A 23254-nucleotide genomic window follows, 5' to 3' on the forward strand; every position below is an offset into this window, starting at 1 on the left:
TTACTGAGCCCACTGACTTGGTGCCTCCCCCGGGGGATAAAGGGAAGTGGTCAACGCTTCTTAGTTTTTTACTCATGAGCTTATGCCCCAATAGAGCTGTTATTTTTAAGGTGCCACCGGAGTCCTCCTTGTTGTTTTTGTGGCTACAGATTAACACGGCTACCCCGATACCTGACTTAGTTTAATTACAGGGAGACCCAGCCCCGGCAGTTTTCTTTCCATCCGGGTTGCGAGGGTGCAATCACATCAGGAAAGCGTCTCCCTGGCAGCAGCCTGGGCCTTGGGGAGGGCACAGCCTAAACCTGCAACGCAAACGCCCCCCCCCTCCCCCCCAGCGGGCGGATGGGGCACCCTAGCTACAGGGGCACAGAGTGAGAGGAGCGGGCTCTGCTCGCAGGGCAGCGGTGTGCGGGTTGCGCCTACCGGTCCCGCGCTATGGCACTGGGCTGACCTCCCCGGGAGTAACCTGCGCCCCTGCGCTGCAGCGCGGATCCCCACCCAGAGCGCAGGGGGCTCTGCAGCCGCATTGCCCGGGGCGCCATTGCGACTGTCCAGCCCCCCTGACGCTTTAGTGTTTTTCAGTCGCCATCCAATGGGGAGAGGGCGAGGCGGAGCCCGGTGCTCGCCGCGTAACTCAGGCGGGGCTTGGGAAACCTGCAGGCCTGCAATACTCTGGGTGCACAGCGGGCCCCGCAAGCAGCCCCGCGGAGGGTGTCGGGGCTTCACTAGAGAAGGCCTGAGAGCTGGAGGCGCCCCCGGGGGCCCAGCCCTTTGCTAGCAGCTGGCCTGAGGCCCTTCCTTGGGGTAAGCGGGTTGGAGGGAGGCCGGGCACGTTCTGGAGATGTGTGTTTGCTCCTGCCGGGGGCAGCTTGGCTCCCGCCCCAGAGCCGTAGGGGCACAAGGGTCGGGGCAAGGCAGCCGTTCTGGTGATGCACATTTGCCGGTGTGACTCTCTGATGCTGGTGGGTTTTGCTATGTGTTTTCAGCACTGATACGTTTCAGAGCTCAGTCTGAGCCTGGCTGCATTGTGGAAAGGTCACTCCTTGCCTGGCTCCACAAGGCGAGAGCTGATCTCCGGCAGGTCTGGGGGAGAACCGTGTTATAACCAGTGGGAAGTGCTGTCAGTTTCCCTAGCGCAGGCGAGGCTTGGAGCAAAAGCTGTTACCCAGAGTCCAGCTCTTTATGCACCTTTCCCTTATCCATGCTGCTATCTGAGGCCCAGGAGGCCGCCAGGGTGAAGAGATCATTGGGAGCCGGGTGGTAGCACCCACTGCTGAGGCATTAGCAGCAGAGTCCAAGCAGGACATCTCCTTGAGCCCGCTGCTCCTCTGTCCAGCATCCCCAGGGCTGACAACCACAGAGCAAGGAACTCTGGGGGCCTGCTTACAAAACCAGGGGCCCAGTGACCATACAGAAACAAGGCACAAAAGCAGGGAGCAGGAGCCAGTTCCATGCTCAGTTGAATTCAGGACTTTTAAAAACATGCTTTGGTGGAGTTTTTGTCAAGACAGTGGGGCACAGCCTGCTGCAGGAAGGTTTGTACTCACAGCACAGGTGCATCCTCTGTTGGATGTATAAGGAACACGTGGTGATTTGAACGCTGGTTCAGGTGAATCTAAACTCTTGTTCTCATAAGGTTCCAGTGTAGGCCATGTTTGGGTTAGTTTATTCCGCCCTGTGGTAATGTGTGCACCTGTAAAGCAGCCCATCTTTAATAAGCCCTTATGTGAACAAAAACGTTTAATGAAATTATTTTGAATGAAAACATTTTGGGGGGGGAGGATATAAATCTTCTCCTGGAAGAGTTGTGAGCCTAATCACAGCCACAATTGATTAGTGCCCAGGGACCGGAAAAATCTGATGAGGGGAGGCAACATGGTCTGAGTGTAGGAATTGCATTCAGGAGCTTCTGATCCTGATTAGGTTCATGGCCTGGGGCTCGTTGCTTCACCTATCTGATTAAGTGACAGGGGTGAGCAGTAATTAGGATGGCCCTACCAAATTCATGCATCACAGTCCGTGAAATCTAATCTCACCCATGAAATCTGGCTAGTGTATGAGGGAGGAGCAGGGCTAGGGGCACTTTCTGTGCACTGGTCTCCAGATGCTAGTCCTGGATGGGCTGGGAGGCATGGGACTTCCTCTTCCCCTGCAAAAGCAGCTTCCAGGGCCTGGTCAGACCCATGTCCGAAAACCTGCCCCCCCCCCCAAGTATCTCCATGGCTGCTGGTTGGGAGCCCAGCTCTGAAGGCAGTGCCGCCACTAGCAATAACACAGCAGTGAGGGTGGCAATACTGTGGCCTCCGTCCCCCCAACATTAGCGTTGCGACCCCACCATGACTTTGTTTCGGTCGGGACCCCTGTGGTTACTACACTGTGAAATTTCCGATTTAAATATCTGAAACCATGAAATTAACAATTTTTAAAATTTTATGACCATGAAATTGCCCCTGAATTTGGTAGGGCCCTAGAAATTAGTTGCTGTCCGTGCACAGTTTAACACCAATTCTTCTGGTCAAGAGGAGGGAACTTCAATAAGTAACTGGCAATGGCTAAACATAAGCCAGATCTTCTAAAAATGCTTTCAGTCCTAGGTGGTGAGAGAACCCAAGTTTGTTTGAAATTAGGGCTGTCAAGCAATTAAAAAAATTAATTGTGATTAATTGCACTGTTAACCAATAATAGAATACAGTTTTTAAAAATTTTTTGGATGTTTTCCACATTTTTAAATATATTGATTTCAATTACAACACAGAATACAAAGTGTACATTGCTCACTTTATATTTATTTTTGATGACAAATGTTTGCACTGTAAAAAAAAAATAATATATATTTCAATTCACTTAATACAAGTACTGTAGTGCAATCACTTTATAATGAAAGTTGAACTTACAAATGTAGAATTATTTACAAAAAATAATTATTAAAAAATAAAACAATGTAACACTTTAGAACCTACAAGTCCACTCAGTTTTATTTCAGCCAGTAGCTCAGACAAACAAGTTTGGTTACAATTTGCAGGTGATAATGCTGCGCACGTCTTGTTTACAATGTCACCTGAAAGTGAATACAGGCCTTCTCATGGCACTGTTGTAGCCGGTATCACAAGATATTTACGTGCCAGATGCACTAAAGATTCATATGCCAGATGCACTAAAGATTCATATGTCCCTTCCACCATTCCAGAAGACATACGTCCATGCTGATGACAGGTTCTGCTCGATAACAATCCAAAACAGAGCGGACAGATGTATGTTCATTTTCATTATCTGCGTCAGATGCCACCAGCAGAAGGTTGATTTTCTTTTTTGGAGATTCAGGTTCTGTAGTTTCCGCATTGGAGTGTTGCTCTTTTAAGACATCTGAAAGCATGCTCCACACCTCATCCCTCTCAGGTTTTGGAAGGTACTTCAGATTCTTAAACCATGGGTCAAGTGCTGTAGCTATCCTTAGAAATCTCACACTGGTACCTTCTTTGCGTTTTGTCAAATCTGCTGTGAAAGTGTTCTTAAAACAAATATGCTAGGTCATCATCTGAGACTGTTATAACATGAAATATGTGGCAGAATGCAGGTAAAACAGAACAGGAGAAATACAGTTCTCCCCCAAGGAGTTCAGTCACAAATTTAACGCATTATTTTTTTAACGAGCATCATCAGCATGGAAGCATGTCCTCTGGAATGGTGGCTGAAGCATGAAGGGACATATGTATGTTTAGCATATCTGGCACATAAATACCTTGCAACACTGGCTACAAAAGTGCCATGCAAATGCCTGTTCTCACTTTCAGGTGACATTGTAAATAAGAAGCAGTCAGCAGTATCTCCCGTAAATGTAAAGAAACTTGTTTGTCTTAGCAATTGGCTGAACCAAAAGTAGGACTGAGTGGACTTGTAGGCTCTAAAGTTTTACATTGTTTTGTTTTTGAGTGCAGTTATGAGACAAAAAAATCTATATTTGTACGTTACACTTTCATGATAAAGAGATTGTACTACAGTACTTCTATGAGGTGAATTATCATTTTTACAGTGCAAATATTTGCAATAAAAATAATATAAAGTGAGCATGTACTGTATTCTGTGTTGTAATAGAAATCAATATATTTGAAAATGTAGCAAAACATCAGAAAATTAATAAATTTCAATTAGTCTTCTATTGTTTAACAGTGCGATTAATCACAATTAATGTTTTTAATCGCAGTTAACTCATGTGATTAACTCAAAAAAATTAACTGTGATTAATTGACAGCCCTATTTGAAATATGTATTTTTTTTTGGCAATGTCCCTTTAAGACATTAATGGGTACCATTAGCCGTGGATTAATGAATGCTCCTATTTGGGGCAGGGATTGTGCATAGGACAGCACCAGACAATCAGGCACATTGGTGAATTCTGAACTGTGTAAATGGCTGAGTCTTGACTGTGTGTCAGTTCCTTTTTTAAATGCAAAGAGATGGAAAGTGCTGTTTGGAAGGCAAAGAAGAGGGTCCTCCCACCATGGATGGCAGTGAGGGAAGTGGAGCCAAGAAAGACTATGTCAGCAGTGAGAGCCAAGAGGGTGAAGAAGCCAGCTGTGGCAAGGTAAGTGCTTTGTGCAGCTGTGCCACCTGGGGCTGCAATCGCATTGGCTCCTGTGTGCAAAGCACCATTGGGCCTGGTCAGCGCTTGGCTAAGAACCTCCAAGGAGAAGGGAGGGTATCACACAAAAGTGGAGTTGGAGGCTCAGTCAGGGTGTTCTTCCCCTGTGTCAGAGCTGCAGGGAGCGCTGTGCTGGCAGAGCTGCTGTCTCTCAGGAGAGAGGGAAAACACAGAGCTGTTTGCCTTGATCTTATTACACTCTTCACAAAAGCTGGAGCCATAGCTGAATCCCTTGTTGGGTATTTACCTTCCCTCTGAGCTATGTTATGCTTCACTTCCTCTTGTGCAGCGTTCCTGGTACTCGATCCCTGCTGCTGGATTTGTACATGAGCCTTGTTCCCCCAGCCTGTACGGTGCTTTGCAATCCTGCAGGGATAACTGTTGTGTTTAGAAGTGTAAGGGATCATAATGGTTATGAAAATATACAGAAAGGAATGATCCAAAAGGGTTCTGATTTCTGCTCTGAGCTGATTTACATCAGGAATAACTCCGCCCAAATCATCAGATTTATACTGGTGTAAAAGTGGTGTGAGAGGACAACCAGGCTCCAGCTTCTGACTTCCTGCTATTGAAAAACAGAAACTTGCAGAAACAAAGGCAAACAGTGCAATGACCCCCTGTGCAGACATTCCTTACTCCTGGGAGAATTCTATGCCTAAAAAAAAAAAAAAAATTCTGCACACAATATTTTAAAATTCTGCATATTTTATTTGTCAAAATAACACTATACAATCATGCCAGTTTCAATTATATTTGAAACCCCTTCAGCAACCCAGTTCCTGTTTCTCTTCCCCCTCCCCACAGAGCCCAGCAGGGGGGCCAGACACCCACACTCCCTCCCCACAGAGCCCAGCTGCCAGGGCCCCCAGCCCAGACACCCACACCCGCTCTGCCGCAGAGCCCAGGGATCCAGAGGGAAAAACAGCCTGATGCTGGGTCCTGAGGGGCTTGTATAGAGTTTCCTGCATGCTGCCTCCTTCCTTCAGGACATGCTGACAGCTGCAACTGCCAGGAACCCTCCAGCTCCCTCTCCTTCCCTCCCCTGTAGTGTCTTCTATTGCAAGCTAGGCTCTGCCAGCTCCAGTGCTCCCCTAGTAACATCCAGCAGCTCTGATGTCCATTTCTGTCGGGGGGAAAAGGAAATGTGCCAAAACCATTAATTTCTGCCCAAATTCTGCATTGTGCAGTAGTGCAGAATTCCCCCATGAGTACATTCCTCTGCTGTTTCCTATGCTGGTTGTGTTTCCACGGGGGCAGCATTCACATTTCTGCCCATGACAGGATTCTCCATCTGATCCCTGCTTTTGTTTTCTCTTCTGATCTCCTCTTGGCCTGTTCAGGACCGTGACTGTCTATTGTATGAACGAAGCGGAGCTGGTGGACGTGGCATTGGGGGTCCTGGCTGAGGTGAGCACTGAGGCCTGCTGGTCCATCTTCCTGCCAATGCAGCAGTTTCCTAACATGTCCCTGTCTTGATGCTTTTGCCCAGGCTAATTTAAAATGGCTGGCTTCCACCACTTCCCTTGACGAAACTCCACTGTAGAGAGGCTAAATGGAAGTGTTCTCCTTTGTAACCAGCCACCTCCATTTCAATGATGCCATGGTCCAGCGTGTGTAATATTGTATCACGCAGTCTGGAAGCGTTGTGATGTAAGCAACGACAGTGAATGAGTCAGGCAGGAGGAGGGAATGAGTGACTTGGGGGTTGAAGCACAGACTTGGAAAGTGTGCATGCTATTTCATGCTGTGTCACACACTCCTGCATGACCCTGTGCAAGCCACTTAATCTGTCTGGGCCTTGGTTTACCCCTCAGAAAGTGGAGATAATGGTACACCCCCCTCGCCAGGGCATTGTGAGGGTTACCATTTGAGATGCTTAGACTGGTGAGGAGGGCCATAGGAATGCCTATAAGTAAATGCATGGAGAGAAATCCTGCCTCTTTACACACACGCCCTTGTAATCAGCAGGAAGGTGGTGCAGAAAGAGGGCACCTGGTTAACGGGGTTTAGTAGCATGATTCCCAATAATTATTTATTTTGAGGGGAGGGGAGGTTTCTCTGGAATACTGCAATCCCCTCCTACCCCCTAAGCGTGTCTGCCTCTCCCTCTCCAACACCTGCATCACAGGGACCCTTGCTGTGGCTCAGGGAGCCTCCAGCCAATCAGTCCTGCGTCCTGTGCCAAGGGTGGGGGATGGGAGTGTGTGCACGGGTCTGGAGAGTAACCTGCTGTGATTTCCTTCCCGGCCTTGTGGGGACTGGGAGAGGCCACCTGGGTTTGGTGTGCCAGGGGATGCAGGAGCTTGTCAGACACTCAATTGGGTGAGTAAATGCTACAGTGCTGACTTCACACACCCTGCAGGAGATGATGTTAATGGCATTCAGCAGCTTTCTCTCATTAGGTTGGAAACTCCCCGGGCTCTCTGCCTGGAGTCTCCCACTTCCTGTGGCCTTGATCCTGCAGTTAGATTGCAGCAGGCAGACCCTGGCTTGTGCATCGGCTTCAGTAATGGGTGCACGGGTCAGCCCACCTGACTGTGATTGCCGGACTGGCCCTTAGTTGTTCCTGACTGTTAGGATTCTCCAGGAGTGAACAGGAGAACTTTTTATTCCTCAGGAGATTAACCCTCCTCTTCCCCCTGAGCACTAAAGACCCCATTACACTCTCGTTGAAGGTGCACAGGTGTTAACTGCAGCGTCCTCACCAAACTTGAGCTTGGGTAACTCTGTCCAAAATTTCCCTGCAGCTTCAGTGGTGAAGAGCGGCGTTCTTCGCTGCCTGGCCTAAGCCGGCGTGCTGTGTGCTGTTAAGTGGGGTGGGATGCAGCAGCTGTTGATCAGCCTTCTGTTGATTGGTGCCCCGGTGCCGGTGGGGATGGGTGTTTTTCCCTCTGGCTTGCGTCATGCTTCGGATGAAATGGTTTATGGACACATACGGTTTGTTTCTGTGCCAGAATTGTAAATACAAGGAAATGGAGGGGAACGTTCCATCTGAAACAGAAGGGGAGCAGGAAAGCCAGCAAACACCGATGGAGCCTCAGTGGAGTCCAGCAAGCAGTGGCGGGGCCAGCACCCCCAGGCCAGACCCCAGGCCCTGCGCTCAGCCAGATACTTCGGGCTGTACTAGCAGGACAGACTCTGAGGACGACGAGGATGATGCTTTGAAATACGTCCGGGAGATATTTTTCAGCTAACGTCTTGTGGAGTTTTTTTTAAGCAGAGCAAAAATAATACCAAGGGAGAGGGTGAGGCAGACCCAGAGGCTGGCTCCAGTGGGTGGGGATACAGCAGTGTGGGGCTGTATGGGTGCCCCCAATGTCCTCCCAATTCAAAGGGAGCCTGGAGCCGTGGGGTGAATGGGGCCCCAGGAGAAGGGAGCAGGTGAGAATGTCTGAGAGGAGCTCGCCCTTGTTCTGCCATGAGCTGCATGGCCAATGTCTGGTTCAAGTACAGCCCTTGCCCAGCCTCTCACCTACCCCCTTCATAGCCTCTTCCTTGTGAGCCACGGGTCCCCTCCTCTGCAGGCCAGCTCCCCAGCTGATACTAAGTGGCCTCCTGAGTGTCAGTCTCTGCCCAGAAGTCATGGAGACTGAACTCCCCTCCCAGCTCTGGAGTGGAGCTCGGCAGGGCAGGGACTTGAAGGTGTGGGGGAGACTTGCTGTGTAGCAACCCATGATCTGTGAGTAAACAGTTTGTTCTGCAGGGTTGTCATTGGGGCACCTTTTATCAGTATTATATTAACTTCGAAAGGTTATTAAAATATTTAATGTCTCTTTTAAAAACAAGTGTACGTGTGCTCTGACTGCACCATGAGCCACCCTGTGCTGTCTCCTCCCCCACCTGTTAGCATGATATCACCTGTTAGTGTGATATTTACCTGATCTGTCAGTGGACTTGCATTGTCTCTGCTTGATGGCCAGGTGAGCCAGAGAAGCAAACCGGATCCATTGCCTAGGGCAGACGTGTTCACAAGCTGCCCCTGCTGTGCCTGGTTTAAATGCACTTTAGTCATAATTTCTGCATCTACCCACAACTCTTAATACCCACTGTGTGTCTACCTCAGGCAGGAGTAGTAGTGAGCAGAGAGTGGTTAGTTTGCAAACGATCGCTGACAAGGCATATTGTGTACAAAGATTATTGCAATGGTGCGAATATAGGGGGCTTTGAATGCACATGTGTTACTCAACCAGAGAGCGGATATGGCACCAGTTGAACATGTTCTACAACATTGCACCACCGTGCTCCAGCTCTGTGCTAGTCAGTCCTTGGCCTGAGCCTACTAGACAGCAGGGAGAGGCCCAGTGGTGCTTTCTGCCCAACGGGGACCTACAAACTGTGTGGTGATGCCACTATCTCATTTGCCATGAACAAGTAGCGGGTGGTGATAGTTAGCTCCGATCCACACCCGTAGAGACTAAATCTCTGCTATGGGGAAGGCTCAGCACCTGTTTCCCAACTATCTGAGCTGCATTTTCTGCCATGTTAACATATAAAATATGAGCATCTAATCTGAAATATTTTGCAGGCGGGTTTGAATGCACACTGCTGTGCTGGAAAAGGTTTTCCACTGTCATCGTTTTGGCCTCCTCTTTTTCAGTCTCCTGGCTAAGATCAAAGATAGTAACACATCTTTTACTGGGGACACCCCCCATCTAGCTCCCTGTCCCTTGACCACCTCCTGCCACCCCATCCAACCCCCTTGCCTTCCTGACTGCCCCTCAGGGATCCCCACCCCCATTCAACTCTCTGTTCTCAGCTCTCTGATTGCCCTGACCCCTATCCACACCCCCACCCCCTGATCATCCCCCTGAACTCTAGCCAACCCCCTCTGCTCTCTGCCCCCTTACCATGCTGCCTGGAGCACCGGTGGCTGGCGGTGTTACAGTTGTGCCAGCTGGTGGGAGCCAGCCACACCACTGCGCAGCACAGAGCACTGTGTCAGGCTGGGCTCTGCAGCTGTGCCACCCAGAGCATTGCACTGGTGGCGCACTGAGCTGAGGCTGTGTGGGAGGGGCCAGGGTCAAGCCTCCTGGGCCAGGAGCTCAGGGGCCAGGCAGGAGGGTCCCGCGGGCCAGATGTGGCCCGCAGGCCATAGTTTGCCCACCTGTGCACTAAACCTCTGTGACTGATTAATTAAAATGTCTTTGTTTCAGTGAGTTAAATATGTAGTAATCTGGAATGATTACTTTATGAAGGCTTAAGAGTACATTTAAAATATAAAATCAGCTTAGAAATACTGATTAAGAAAATGTAAAACGGAAGATATGCATTGTGTGTTCTGGGGTCAGCAACCTGTGGCACACGAGCTGATTTTCAGTGGCACACTGTTGCCAGCCTGGGATACCGGCTGCTGGCCTGGGCCTCTGCTCCTGGTCTCGGCCAGCACTCTGCAGCTGACCCCAGTTGTGGCCCACTGGCCCCAGCCTCAGGCAGTGAGGGGTGCAGACAGGGGCAAAAGGGGGCGCAGCTCAGTACCCCTGTCTTAAAAATTGTTCCAGTACCACTGGGATATTTTTAAGTCCTGGTTTGCTGCTTAGATCAGGCCATGTGGAACAGCGCACTGCGTTTGACATTGTGCATGCCGTCTGTCAGCTCCTAAGAAAGCAAAGTTAGATGTCCATTCATTTCAGCCTTCTTGGACAGACACATTTGGATTTATTCAAAAGAAGAACCATGCTGTTTGTGCTTTCTGTTGTGAAAGTGTTGTTTGTCGCACATCAAGTGTTCAACATTTTGAAACGAAGCACGAGAAAACCTTTCTTGACAAAGCAGACAAGACTGAATCGATCAAAAAGGCAGTAGCAGGATATGAGAAGCAAAGCAGTGTTTTTAAATGTTTAAGTGTAAGTAAAAATCAAGCTACAGGAGGAAGTTACAAGATTACACAGTGCATTGCAAAAAACAGAAAGCCGTTTACAGATGGGGAATATATAAAAGAAGTTTTTCTCAGTAGCTTGGAGGTTTTGGTCAATGATTTGCCAAATAAAGATACAATCATATCTAGAATAAAAAAATTCCCGTCTCTGCTAGAACAGTTGAGAGACGCATAAGCGAAATGGCAGAAAACATTAACTAAAAGCAGATGACAGCATTAAAAGACACAGCAATGTTTAGTGTTGCAGTTGATGAGCATGTGGACCTAAATGACATTCCACATTTGGCAGTTGTTGCAAGATATTGTGCTTCCAATGAAATCCAAGAGGAACTTTGTTGCCGAAAACCCCCGCATGGCACATCAAAGAGGGAAGATATAGCGGGGTTGACATCAGAAAAATATTTTGTGTGACCACAGATGGTGCTTCTGCCATGGTCGGAAAACAGAAGGGATTTGTGAAGTTACTCGAAGATCAGATTGGCCGCCCAACAGTCAAATTTAACTGTATCATCCATCAAGAAAACCTGTGTGCTATGATTTCTAATTCAGAGCTTAATAATGTGATGAATACAGTCGTGCGAATTGTGAATTTCCTTGTTGCTTGATCTGCTTTGACTCATAGACAGTTTCAAGCACTGCTAGAAGAGATGGACAGTGCTTATAATGACATTCCACTTCACAGCAACATTCGGTAGCTAAGTCATGGCAAGGTTTTGATGCGCTTTGTAAACTGTTTTGATGCAATCAAGGCCTTTTTGTCAGAAAAAGGACAAAACTACCCCGAACTGGATGATGACAAATGGCTGTGTAAGCTCACGTTTCTAACTGACATCACCGCTCACCTAAACGAACTCAACCTCTGTTTCCAGGGTGCAGCAAACGGGTCTGGAGCTTTATGAAGCCTGGAAGGCGTTTGTTGTAAAAGTAGCAGGTTTTTTTTCCTTGGGATATTCGAACTTTGACTTTCCGCTACTTCCAACACATAAAAGAGCTATCGGCACGTTGCACTGTCAGTGACGATGAGATTGGAACGTACCTGCAAGAACTGAAATCAGAATTTTCTGATAGATTTCAAGATTTCCAGCGATTTGGCCCAATGCTTTCTTTTCTAATTAAATCTGAAAACTTCAATGCAGGTGACTTGGATTTGTCTGAATTTCAGTGGATGGGTGTTGAAGATTTCGAAATGCAGCTCATTCAGTTAAAAAGCTCAGAATTGTGACTATCAAAGTTTGGAGATCTGCAGAGTGCACTTGAAGCTACTGAGAGAGGTCATGGGGCATCTATTCTGACTTGCTGGATGTCCCTGCCAGTGAAATTTAACTGTTTGAAGAAAATTGCATTTGCAATGCTTTCAGCATTTGGATTCACATACCTGTGTGAACAGGTATTTTCACATATGAAATCTGTCCTTTGTCCCTCTCAGAGTCAGTTAGAAGCCTGCGTGCAGCTTAAAGTATCCAAATACATGCCAGACATTGGAAAACTCAGCTAGGAAAACCAAGGGCAAGAATCACACTAAACTGATAAGGTCTGCATTTTAATTAAATTTTTAATGAAGCATCTTAAACATTTAAAAACACCTTATTTACTTTACATGTAACAATAGTTTAGTTACGTAATAGAGAGAGAGAGAGACTTTCTAAAAACATTAAAATGTATTACTGGCACGCAAAACCTTAAAGTACAGTGAATAAATGAAGACTTTGCGCACCACTTCTGAATGGCTGCCGACCCCTGATGTATTCCATAATATTTAATGTTGCATTCAGCAAGACAGCGGATGTGCCCTTACTGCGAAGTTTTTGCAAATAAATCTCTGACAAACTTCAGGGAATATAAAAAAAACAAACCTGTGATTGACATTTTTTATTCCCAAGTTTAGTGCTTTTAATTAGGTACCTTCTGCATGTCCAGAACCTTCAGCATCTTCACGTTCTAGCATGCAGTGGGAAACATGCTCCATTATCTTTAGAAAGAAATTGCAGAAGTGTGATTTTTTTCGAATGTCATTTGCTTCATTTTGGTTCAGGGATTGGTTGCAAAGGGGCGACCAGGGGAGGGAAGGGAAGAGAGGAGGGGGGAGGGGGAGAGGGCAAGGCCTGGGCAGAGTGGGGGCGGGGCCCAGGGCAGAGCAGGGGTGGAATATGGGCAGGGCCACAGGTGGGCTGGGGAGCTAGCCTCCCCAAGCTGCAGCTTCACCCATACCCATGACAGCAGATAAGAGCGGGTCGGCTCCCACACACCAAGCGCACACTGTAGTGCCCTTAGGCAGTGGCCGTGTTCACAGAGCTGAGGGCGTCAGCGAGGCCCATTCTGGGTGAGGGAGAGGGCTTGGGGGTCTCTGCAGGAAACTGTGACTCTCTGCCACCGTGAGGCAGGCCCAGTGGCTTGGTATCTTTGCTGCCTCATCGCTCCCTCCCCAGGCTGTGAGCCCAGGCTGCTGTCGGGCATAGGGGCACCAGTTTAATAATATTGCATTGGGCCCCATAAATCCTAAAGACGGCCCTGTGAATTGCCTGACACACTTAGATATAGAATAGCGTTTCGGCCCAAGGCTGTACACAAGAGCTAGCTGACTATCAGAGGATTGTAAAAACTTGGTTTGTACGTTCCCACAAGCTTGCACTGCGTTTTCCTCCCTCTCTGCCATCAGACCTGCTGCTCCTCAGGGGAAGGGCTGCCCGTTTCAAGAACCTCCTTGAACCACGTGAGGTACATAGTGGCAGCAAAAAGCTGGAGCAGCAGCAGGATCTGAGCCCCAGCTAGTGCCATGAAACCCCCACTGAGTTCAGAGAGTTGAATGCAGACCCAGGCCTGGCACAGAAACAAGCCAAGGCCACCAGCCAGAAGAGCAGCTGAGAGGCCCAGTACCACAACCGTCACTTCCCAGGCCTCTCTGGTGTTTGCATATTGGGCCTGTATGATTAAAAATGGGGAGAAGCTACAGAGCACCTGGACAGTATATACACAGAGCCTTGCCAGCACTAGGTCAAACTGGTCAACCCCCATGTCCATCAGGTCCTTGAATTCTAGGCACTGCAGTTCTCCAGCCGTCTGGTTCCACAGGCAGAAGTTGTAGAAGCCGATTCTTTTGTGGGGAAGGTTGATGATGTTCCCAGCTTCCCACATCAGGGCATAGAGCAACAAGAAAAAGGACCCTGCAGCCAGGAGGAGCATGCTCCAGTACAGCCGGCATGCCCCAGTTCTCTGCTTCAACAGACCCATTCTAGTTTCCACACTAGCTCCTCAAGACCACGGTAGCGCCGCCTCGAAGAGACCTGCCATCAGACATGAATGGGGAGAGCCCTCAGTGTCAGTGTTTGTGCCAGTAATCCCACCGCTACCTCCATCCCCAGGTAACATGCTTACAGAGGGAGTGGTGCAGCCCCTTCTCAATGGCTGGTCTACTAGAGGGTAACAGCTTACTAGTGCTCAGAGACTTTATGGTCAGAAGGGACCATCATGATCAAGTCTGACCTACTGCACACTGCAGGCCACAGAACTCACCCAGCCACTCTTGTAATAGACCCCAACCTCTGGCTGAGTTACTGAAATCCTCAAATTTTAATTTAAAGACTTCAAGTTACTGCGAATCCACCATGTACTCTAGTTTAAACCTGCAAGTGACCCCTGCCCCATGGTGCAGAGGAAGGTGAAAAAGCCCCAAGATTCTCTGCCAAGTTCAAAGGCTGCTGACTGCTTATATAAGGGGCTGTTACACGCACTGTTAGTTTCCTGCATGTGGCAAATAGGGACTTTCCTTCCTCTGGGAACAAGCAAGGGAAGAGAGGAGCAAATTCTGTGAATTAACCAGGGGAACATTTAAACATTAAACTAGAAGCAAACACGATTTCCTGACCACAGCACTGGGCTGCAGGTACAAAGGTTAGAATTCCAGCTGTCTGTGCAGTGGGGCTACAGTTCGAAATGTGACTAGAAATACCCTCGCTGGATTCTGTTTTCTCACCAATCCCACAGCCAGTTTGCTCCGGTGACAAGCCAGGAAACGGTCGTTCTACCAGCCAGCCCCGCATATACCACCTGGGATCTGCAGCTCAGCCTGTGCTCTGCCTCCCTCACATCAGTACCAGGAATGACTATTCTGCAGTGGGCGCTTGGCTGACGATGTATGAGACAGACCAGAGGCTTTGCCCCCCTCCCATAGCTTGGTTGGCTGGGCAGTGCTCACTGGAGGACAAACAGGGCTGTAGCAGGAGGGGCTAACACACAGCTCTGTGACATGAGGACCCAGTCACCTGTCTGACTGTAATCCTGTTGGAGGGCTGGCTGCATAGGGATAGAGGCTGAGGGAACTGAGGAGGCAGCACAGTTAAGCTGCCTTAGGGCATTTGCAGTTTTTCCAGTACCCACCCCCACAGTGATGCTGCCAAGAACTGGAAGGCGTCACATCCATTTTGCCTCATCTGAAGGCCCGGCGCTATGGGACCTTATGGGATGGGGGAGGGGACAAGGGATACCAGAGCACAACCTCACATTAGAAACTGACGCCCATTTCACTGTGCCACAACTCCTCCTGCATTTGTGGGGGGAAGTGGGGACAACAGGAAACGAGCAGAGATACCCACCATCAGCAGGGGAACTGTAGAGATAATCAACACGCTTCCTCCAGCCACTTGTAAGAGAAGTAAAGGCAAATGGGCCAGGTTCTGACTTTTATGCATTTGTACATGCTCCCTCCCAAAATTGACTTTCCCCAGGGATGGTCAGCCAAAGAAGGGGAGAAAATTTGGCTCCATGGAAGAAAGAGTATGGATTGTCTATACCTGTTCAACTCTTGCCTTCTTGGCCGGGTACCAAGAGGGAAAGTGAAAGTGCCTCACTAGGCAAACATGCCCTCGTGATCCAGTTGATATAGTGCAAATAGTTATGACCGTGACACATTATTATGGCCTTAATCTGAAAACAAACACTGAAAGAAGCAGCTTTTAAGCAAAATGGTCACTGTGCGGAGGAGAGGCATGAGCGTTGCCTGGTTGTTTGCTGCCAGTTCCACCGTAAGTTACCCATCCGTGTGTCTAGCTTCAACCTAAAGATCTCTGTCAGGGTGGGGCCTTCCCGATACAAACTCTTCTCTGCTGGCCTGGGAGTCAGTTATTAGGCCAGTTAGTTGCCAAGCTTGATTGATAGTGTGAAAACCTTGGTGTCATTTACTGTAAATGCCTAGATTAGCAGCACTGTCTCCTCCCAGGGAAAGCACTTTTGCTTTCAATTCTGGTGAACAGAAGAATGAGTCATGGGAAAACAAACACCAGGAGTGGGATTCCTATTGCCTGAAGTGGCAGTTAGGTGCCTACCTTTCCCTCCTGAATCCCAACAGAGAGAACTAAACGATCTGACTGTGGCCCCTAGACCCCAAGGAGACAGGTGCTGTGGGAACCAACCTGAAGACTCTTATTCAGCCTGACTTCTTAGCAGCCTTCACTGGTGACTTCACTCTTAGCTCCTTGGCTTCCTTTCAGGTCTATTTTTGTGGCTTGTGGTTTAGGCTGAAAACCAAAATCAGACATAAAAGGAGAGTCCCCAGCAGGCCTGCGCCAGGAAAAGGATCAGCAAGAACAGCTGCCTCAGCCTCTCAAGGCTGACTTGCTGGTTGTGTCTGCATGTAGGTATCAACAAGAGGCTGGGAGTGAGTGGGGGTCAGCCTACTCCGTGCTTGGCTTTGAACACTTCAGAGAGAGAGAGAGAGAGAGAGAATTTGCCTCTTCAAGCATAGTTAAGGGTAAGATTATGTAACGAAAGTTACGGATTCTGTGACTTTCAGAGACCTCCATGACATTTTCCAGCCCCGGGGTGGCAGGTTGGATCTGTCAGCTGGTGGGGGCTTTGGAGCTCTGAGATGCTGTGGGCAGATCCACCCTCAGATGTTTGGTTCTGGCAATGAGGACTTCACTGAACTCCCTTTGGATCCTGCTATTGGCTGTCACCACTGAGCCACCAGAGGCAGGTGCTGTCTCACGTCTCCCAGAGCCTGGCAGTTATCGCCTGGGGAGCGGATACACTTAAAGCCTCTAAGCCACAAGCTCAAACCATGTTTTAAATGTATCATGGTGGGACCACCGGGCTCTGCTCAGGGCTCTGGGTGTGGCTGTAGCACAGGTGGTTCCTGGGAATCCTCAGTGCTTCCAGCCCCGTGCTAAGAGCCCAGGCCAGGGATCTGAACTTGCGTCTCCCAGACAGTGCTATAGCCAGTAAGCTAACCAACAGACCACAATTCATCTTTCTGCTATTTGACAAAGACTTACACGACAGTGTAGGTGCCCCCTTCCCGCCGCCCGCCCAGCTCACCCACTCTTCGAGGGAGGAGGTCAGTTCTCTCAGCATTACCCCTACACCATCAATACCTCACTTCTGCTTCCGCATGCTTCGCTTAGAGATCTTCTGGCGAAGCCTGAATGTGCTCCTGCGCTTGTCAGTGGGGTCCAGTGCACTGTAACAAACACAACCACACAAATAGCTCAGAAGCAGGTAAAAGCCAGACCCGGGGGACAAGGGGGGAATCACAGGGCAGGTATGTAGTTGAATAGATTAATAGTTCCCCCTTGATTTCCACCTGGGGCTCTGTGCCACCCTCCTCAAAAGACCCTGGTTTCTTGCTGCAACCTGCCCCATCCAAAGGGGGATGAGACCAGGAGGTGGGGGTGGTCACAGCAGCAAAAAAAACTACTCGGCTGACTTGGGGTTCTGGGCCTAGTCAGGGTGGGGCAGAAGCTGGGCCAGGAGCTGGGCCAGGGAGCTGGTGCCAGGCTGGCGGCCTGGGAAGGGCTGGCTTGGGATTGGGCGCTGGGCTGTAGGCCTGGGGGGGGGGGCTGGCATGGGAGCGGGCACTGGGTTGGAGGCCTGGGGGAGGGGGGCTGGCATGGGAGTGACCACAAAAGGAGCCCCCAGCAGCCCCTCTGTCAGTACCGCCCTAGCCCCAATCATGTCCCCACCCAACTTCCAACAAGTGTAAAAATAAAAATCAATACAAAAATAGAAAAAAAATCTTAAAAATAAAAATCAATGTTAATTGTCAAATTTAGAACAAAATAAAACTGAAATTCTGCTAAATCCACCAATGATGTAAAGACCCAAAGTCTTGCCATGGCCCTGATTAGATACTCAGTAATACACTAGAGACAGGTCTGGCGGCAGGGGGTGGCGAACTACAATGCCCCATCTGGAACCAGCCTGAAACCCGGGTGGCTATGGAAGCGTAACAATACCAGGAAACTATTTAAATACCTGTTATTCTAACATGATGAACTACACAAGGTACCTCCATCAGCACTGAAATGCAGCTGGTGGGGTGGGGCTGCAGCCAGCACTCTTCAATACAGTATTGCAGGGAGAAGGCCAAGGCAGTGGAGTAAAGCCCTGCTCAACTAGGAAGAGCCCACGGGGTCTTTGATGTGCCCGCAACACAGAGAGGGTCACGGTTTTTAAAGTCGCAGCTGAATGCCCAACCTCAGCCCCTACATTTCATGGCATTCAGTGGCTGCAGTTCTCCCCAGCTGGTGCTGATGCAGGGCCCCGCTCAGGAGTCAAGGGGAGGCAGCTTGCACATTGGCTTCCAACAGCCCCAGAATTCCCAGTTTGGGCCCTGGCACTGCTCAGGGAAGCCCTAAGGGCTGCTCTCTGTGTGCCCCAGTTGCTGTGGCATAGCCAGGGTGAAGGCTGGGCAGCCACCTCTCCCGCCTCCAGCTGCCCCGGATGGGTGTGTGCAGAGCCAGCTCAGTGCCTGGCAGAGGCTCCCTGAACCGGGGTATTCTGGAGGGTGGGCCTTACAGCTGCTCTGAAGTCCCTTTGTGACAGCAAAGGTGAACCAAAGTGGGCGAGGGCAGTTCATAAATCTCCCCAAAGTACCTCTCCCGGGAAGATGAAAGGCTGGGATTTAAACCTGCATGTGATTGGTGCTGTTCTTTCCCACGTAAAGGGCACATGCATTCTTCCAAGTCCAGGGAATGTCAGCTTGGAGCCAGGAGAAAAACAAAGACAGGAAAGAACTCTGTGCACGCGCGAGTGCGTGCCCTGCCCACCCGTCCGTCCATCTCCAGAGTCGGCAGTGACTCTGCCTCTCAAAATGGCTGCCCGTCCTGCAGGCAGGCAGTAGAGTTCTTAGATATTTAAAAGGTGCCAGAAACAGACACATCAATTACATTGTCAACACATGCCACCAGCAGCCGTTTTCAAGTGGGCACCATTGGGGCCTGTCATCAAGGATGAGCTCTTCCTCTGCCGTTCCCATGCAGTAATTCGTCTAAAGGCTCTGTCCCTGCTACTCTATCATTCCTATATATCAGCAAGGTCATGGCCCAGCTACCTGCACCAGTATGGGGAGGGCCTGGTGGTCTTATCATTTTCTACTGCACCTGCTTGTTCCATCACTCCCCTGGTTTGAATGGAGGGTGCCCCACTTCAGAGGGGAGGATCTGAGTAAATCAGGCAGCTCTCCAAAACAAGATTGGTTGCTCAGCCCTTTCTCGCCCTGACACTGTGCCCTGGTTCTGGCTTAGACAAGGACAGCCAGAGAGAGGGTGGGAAACAGAAGGAACGGGGGAAGGAGAGAAAACAATCAGAGCAGGGAAGACATCAGAGAAGAGGAGAAAACAGAAGAAGTCTGAAAAAGATCCATGCTACCAGAAACAGCGGCCCTGCCAGTCCCAGATGGGAGGGCCCACTCTTGGCTTCAGGACTTGGCAGAAATAACAGAATGACTAAGTCGTCTGACCCAGTGTAAGCGCTCTGAAGAACTAAACCACAATGAAAAACAAACAAGCAAAGGAGGAGGAGGAAGGGAAAAGATATTCTGTTTCCTTTGGCATTCCAGATTAATCGCCAGTCTCCTGAACATCTCTAGAGCACACCCTAAAATGCTTCCAGATTGCATGTGTCACTCTGGAAGATGGGAACTAGAGCAGCTGTCCCCCTCCACCACCATTTGAAACTGAAAAACATTCAGCAGTTCAAACTTGACCCCGTGACATCTGTTTTCCTCTCGGCCCCCACCCTACTCCATTCCGACACAGCTGGAGTGTTCTTCCTCACCTACTGATCCCCGCTAGGTCTTTGCCAAACCATTTTGAGACCTAAGCAGAATCCTGGACTAAATGGTGATAACTTTTGTGACAGCCCAATCCCCAAATTACAGATCTGTAGACAACTAGAACCGTGTATCTCAACCTTTTCAGACTACTCTTCCCCTTTAGTCTGATTTGTCGTGTGTACCTCCAAGTTACACCTCACTTAAAAACGACTTGCTTACAAAATCAGACATAAAATTACAAAAGTGTCACAGCCACACTATTACTGAAAAATTGCTGACTTTCTCATTTTTACCATACAATTACAAAATAAATCAATTGGAATATAAAGTACTTACATTTCAGTGCATAGTATATAGAGCAGTATAAACAAGTCATTATATGACATTTTAGTTGACTAAGCACTGACTACACTAGTGCTTTTTATGTAGCCTGTTGTAAAACTAGGCGAGTATCTAGATGAGTTGATGTACCCCCTGGAAGATCTCTCTGTACCCCCTGGGGTATGCGTACCCCTGGTTGAGAACCACTGAACTACAGTACAGCTGGTGTGTTTACTGCATGCATAGGTGTGTCTGTGGAGATAATCTGTAACAGTGGGTGTACTGGTCTGCATGTGTATGAGCAGGTGGGTTTAAGTAAATGGCATGTAGTTGATAGGGGTAGAGATGAGCTCTGCAACGACACAGGCGAGGTCATCCCTTTCCCGCCCTCCCCCGTTCTCTTCCTGCCCCTGTGGCTGGAAACAGCTCTCATCTCTTCCCTCCCACACAGTGCCAAGGCTCCTGCTGCCATGTTCTGGTGTGAACCCTGGCAGAAATCAAGGGGGAAGGGGAGGAACGTTCACTCTGAAAATGTAGGTGTGAGTGAGATTAGGTGCCTAAAGGATTCGGTAGGGGGGTTTCTGGATCACTGGCACTTAGGTGTCTGAACCCCAGAATTAAACCCTTTTGTGGATCTGGGCCATAATTATCACTTATAACATGAAAACTAAAAATAATGAGGGCTGGTTCTGCTCTCAGTTACTCTGTTTTTTCATGGTTATAATACTCCACTGAAATCAATGGTGTTGCTCATGAGTTGCCCCAGTGCAGAAGAATCAGGCCAAGGAGATGTAAACACTGATAGGGACATTTGACTGTGTGTGAGTGTGGAAGTTAAGTAGATACAATACAAAAATGCTAATAACCAGATTTTTACTTTTTCAATCAATTCAACGGACATCCTCAAGTAGAAATCTAATCCACTGCAAAAAGAGAGAGTGGAAAATAGTTTCAGTAGCTTCACCTACTCTCTTGACCTCAATTGCCTATTTCTGTGATTCTTTTCAGTCACATTTTTCCCCCATTTAAAAATTTTGCTTTCTCTCCCCTCTTGCTGTGCAAAAATCCCATGCAAACAACAAAGGAAGCTGACTATACAGAGAGTACTGCCAATTTCACAGAGTAAACAACAGGGGAAACTGACTATGATGAAACTAACTATACCCATAATACTTTTAAATAAACAAAGGAATCAAACTGAAAAAATAAATATATGTCTCCCGCTTCTCTTTCCATTAGACTGATCTTAGGCATTCCTTATATAACAGCAACAGGTAAACAATTCAGACAGAAGTAGGATTTTTAAGTTGATAGGGTCCCTTTAAAAGACTCAGGAGGGAATGGACTCCTGTATTTTGCATGCACAATATAATCTCAAAGAGACGTCGCTCCTAGCCCACCAGTAGGGTACTTACATGAGGACCATCATTGTGCTGATTGCTGAATCCAAAAAGAAACACTAGCAAGAAGCGGCACTTGAAGTCCTGTTCAGTTGATCCTCTTTAGCACAGTTCAACAGCGCTGTCTTGGATGGTGGAGAGCAACCCTCGAGCCTGTGCGCGAGCAACCCTCGAGCCTGTGCACTTCAGCTGGTCTGAAGCTATTTACTTATAATGATAATCTTTGCCCTTGGTTGTGTTTTGACAAAACACTCAGCAGATTTCGCTTTCATTTTGACTGTTTGAGACTTCCCACACAATACTGGTTCTAGCCTAGTCACATGAATATTCCCAATGCCACACCCTATTGTTAACCAATTTACAAAACAAATTTAGCAGGGAGCTGGAGTGCTCAAGCAGATTTGCATTTGTTTCCTCGGTTGCTACTAAAAAGGGGGTTACTTACTAAGAGTAAAGCCAGGCTTCACTAGAAACTTTTGCCAGTAGAGCAATGTCAGTTGTGGTTGTGATGCTTTTACAACTTTTCTATACCAGCAAAAGCCCTAGTTTAGATAGTTATACTGGCCTAAAAGTGCTTTTGCTGTGGCACCTTATTTTGCTTGGGGAACAGCTATAAGCTATACTGGCAAAAAGCACTTTTGCTGGTATAAGCTGTGTTCACAATAGGAGGGTTTGTAAAAGCAGCAAAGAATCCTGTGGCACCTTATAGACTAACAGACATTTTGGAGCATGAGCTTTTGTGGGTGAATACCCACTTCGTGGGATGCATGTAGTGGAAATTTCCAGGGGCAGGTATATATATGCAAGCAAGCTAGAGATAACGAGGTTAGTTCAATCAGGGCATCCCACGAAGTGTGTATTCACCCATGAAAGCTCATGCTCCAAAACGTCTGTTAGTCTATAAGGTGCCACAGGATTCTTTGCTGCTTTTACAGATCCAGACTAACATGGCTACCCCTCTGATACTTGACAATAGGAGGGTTTGGCCATATAGCTATACTATACTAGCTTTTCTAGTCTAGACCCTGACCTAAGTCTTCTTTTCTCACTCCCATTGACCCTCTTTCCTTCAGATCCCAATTTTTAGTATAGCTTCTGGTGGTTCTGAGTGTCTGCTGCCCGTTGTCTGTGAAATTCTAGGTCTCTTAGGAATGGTCACACTGCACAGTGGTTATCTGTCGACTACTTCTCAGAAAAAGTTCCATGTGGCCAGGCAGATAACTAGTGCAGTCTGGCAGCCATGACATGAAGAACGGAATCTATCCCCAAAGAACTGTGCAGAGGATTAGTTATAGAATCTCTTTAAAGTGCTTTGAAGGTGTAAATACATGCATAGATTATTTTTACCTTCAGCAGAATCAGTCAGGAGTTCAGATCAGAGCCCCAGAAAAAAGCAGCAATTACACCAGCTTTTTGAACTCTGATACTTCCAGGCTTCAGTAAGTCACCCCAAACTTTGCAAAATCAGAGTGGTAAAAAGAGGGGGTTTTAGCTTTAGGACCTTGGGCTCATTAGTCACAGAAAAGAATATACACAGAATTGATTTGCTTCTACTGACACTGTAGAATGAGCATGGACAATGAAATGGAATTCTGACCTGTTCCCCATTCACACTAACAGATCATTTACACAAACAAGGGGAAGAACTAAGTGCCTTGAAGCAAAAATATTAATTCACCTTCTTGACTCAAATTTCTACACAGATTTGTTGAAGAAAGCACCCTGAGTTCACCATGGTCAGAATTCACACAGCCTAGACTGGGAGCTATGTAACAGTGACCTAAAGAAGATCTAACGGTATGTCTGTGCTGGCAGAGTTACAGTGCCGGCTGTTACAGCGCTGCTCAGAGAGCGCTGAAAGGAAACTGCTATTGTGTGTTCACACTGTCAGCTGCTGGTGCAATAGTGTGTTCACACTTGCAGTGGTATTCAGAGGAGTGCAATCTTGGCAGCTATCCAACAGAGCACCTCTT

The 23254-nt window shown here is 48.2% G+C and overlaps 2 protein-coding genes across 6 annotated transcripts; one reads left to right on the forward strand and one right to left on the reverse strand.

The window, feature by feature from the left end:
• Positions 1 to 657: 657 nt before the first annotated feature.
• Positions 658 to 11693, forward strand: CYREN (cell cycle regulator of NHEJ). Of its 4 annotated transcripts, none has more exons than XM_050933717.1 (4): positions 658 to 804; positions 4433 to 4582; positions 5980 to 6046; positions 7594 to 11693. In XM_050933717.1, the coding sequence occupies exons 2-4, from the start codon at positions 4455 to 4457 to the stop codon at positions 7831 to 7833; spliced, it is 435 nt and encodes a 144-aa protein (XP_050789674.1). In that variant the 5' UTR covers positions 658 to 804; positions 4433 to 4454; the 3' UTR covers positions 7834 to 11693. The 4 variants fall into 4 exon arrangements, with proteins under 4 accessions (XP_050789674.1, XP_050789665.1, XP_050789683.1 ...); XM_050933708.1 differs by having other exon boundaries at positions 659 to 804; positions 4453 to 4582; XM_050933726.1 differs by lacking the exon at positions 658 to 804 and adding an exon at positions 811 to 962 and having other exon boundaries at positions 4453 to 4582.
• A 355-nt stretch (positions 11694 to 12048) lies between these two features.
• TMEM140 (transmembrane protein 140) lies at positions 12049 to 21434 on the reverse strand. Of its 2 annotated transcripts, XM_050933687.1 has the most exons (4): positions 21297 to 21434; positions 16880 to 16965; positions 15920 to 16024; positions 12049 to 13795 (listed from the first exon to the last, which is right to left on the reverse strand). In XM_050933687.1, the coding sequence occupies exon 4, from the start codon at positions 13740 to 13742 to the stop codon at positions 13167 to 13169; it is 576 nt and encodes a 191-aa protein (XP_050789644.1). In that variant the 5' UTR covers positions 13743 to 13795; positions 15920 to 16024; positions 16880 to 16965; positions 21297 to 21434; the 3' UTR covers positions 12049 to 13166. The 2 variants fall into 2 exon arrangements, with proteins under 2 accessions (XP_050789644.1, XP_050789650.1); XM_050933693.1 differs by lacking the exon at positions 15920 to 16024.
• Between the last annotated feature and the right edge of the window lie 1820 nt (positions 21435 to 23254).

This window comes from Gopherus flavomarginatus, chromosome 1 (assembly GCF_025201925.1).
Source record: "Gopherus flavomarginatus isolate rGopFla2 chromosome 1, rGopFla2.mat.asm, whole genome shotgun sequence".
NCBI lineage: Eukaryota > Metazoa > Chordata > Testudines > Testudinidae > Gopherus > Gopherus flavomarginatus.

Bases quoted from the DNA above. Each gene is read 5' to 3' on its own strand.
- CYREN (XM_050933717.1), top strand. From the start codon at position 4,455: ATGGAAAGTGCTGTTTGGAAGGCAAAGAAGAGGGTCCTCCCACCATGG. The intron at 4,583-5,979 runs GTAAGTGCTTTG...TGGCCTGTTCAG, and splicing joins AAGAAGCCAGCTGTGGCAAG to GACCGTGACTGTCTATTGTA. The intron at 6,047-7,593 runs GTGAGCACTGAG...TTTCTGTGCCAG, and splicing joins CATTGGGGGTCCTGGCTGAG to AATTGTAAATACAAGGAAAT.
- TMEM140 (XM_050933693.1), bottom strand. From the start codon at position 13,742: ATGGGTCTGTTGAAGCAGAGAACTGGGGCATGCCGGCTGTACTGGAGC.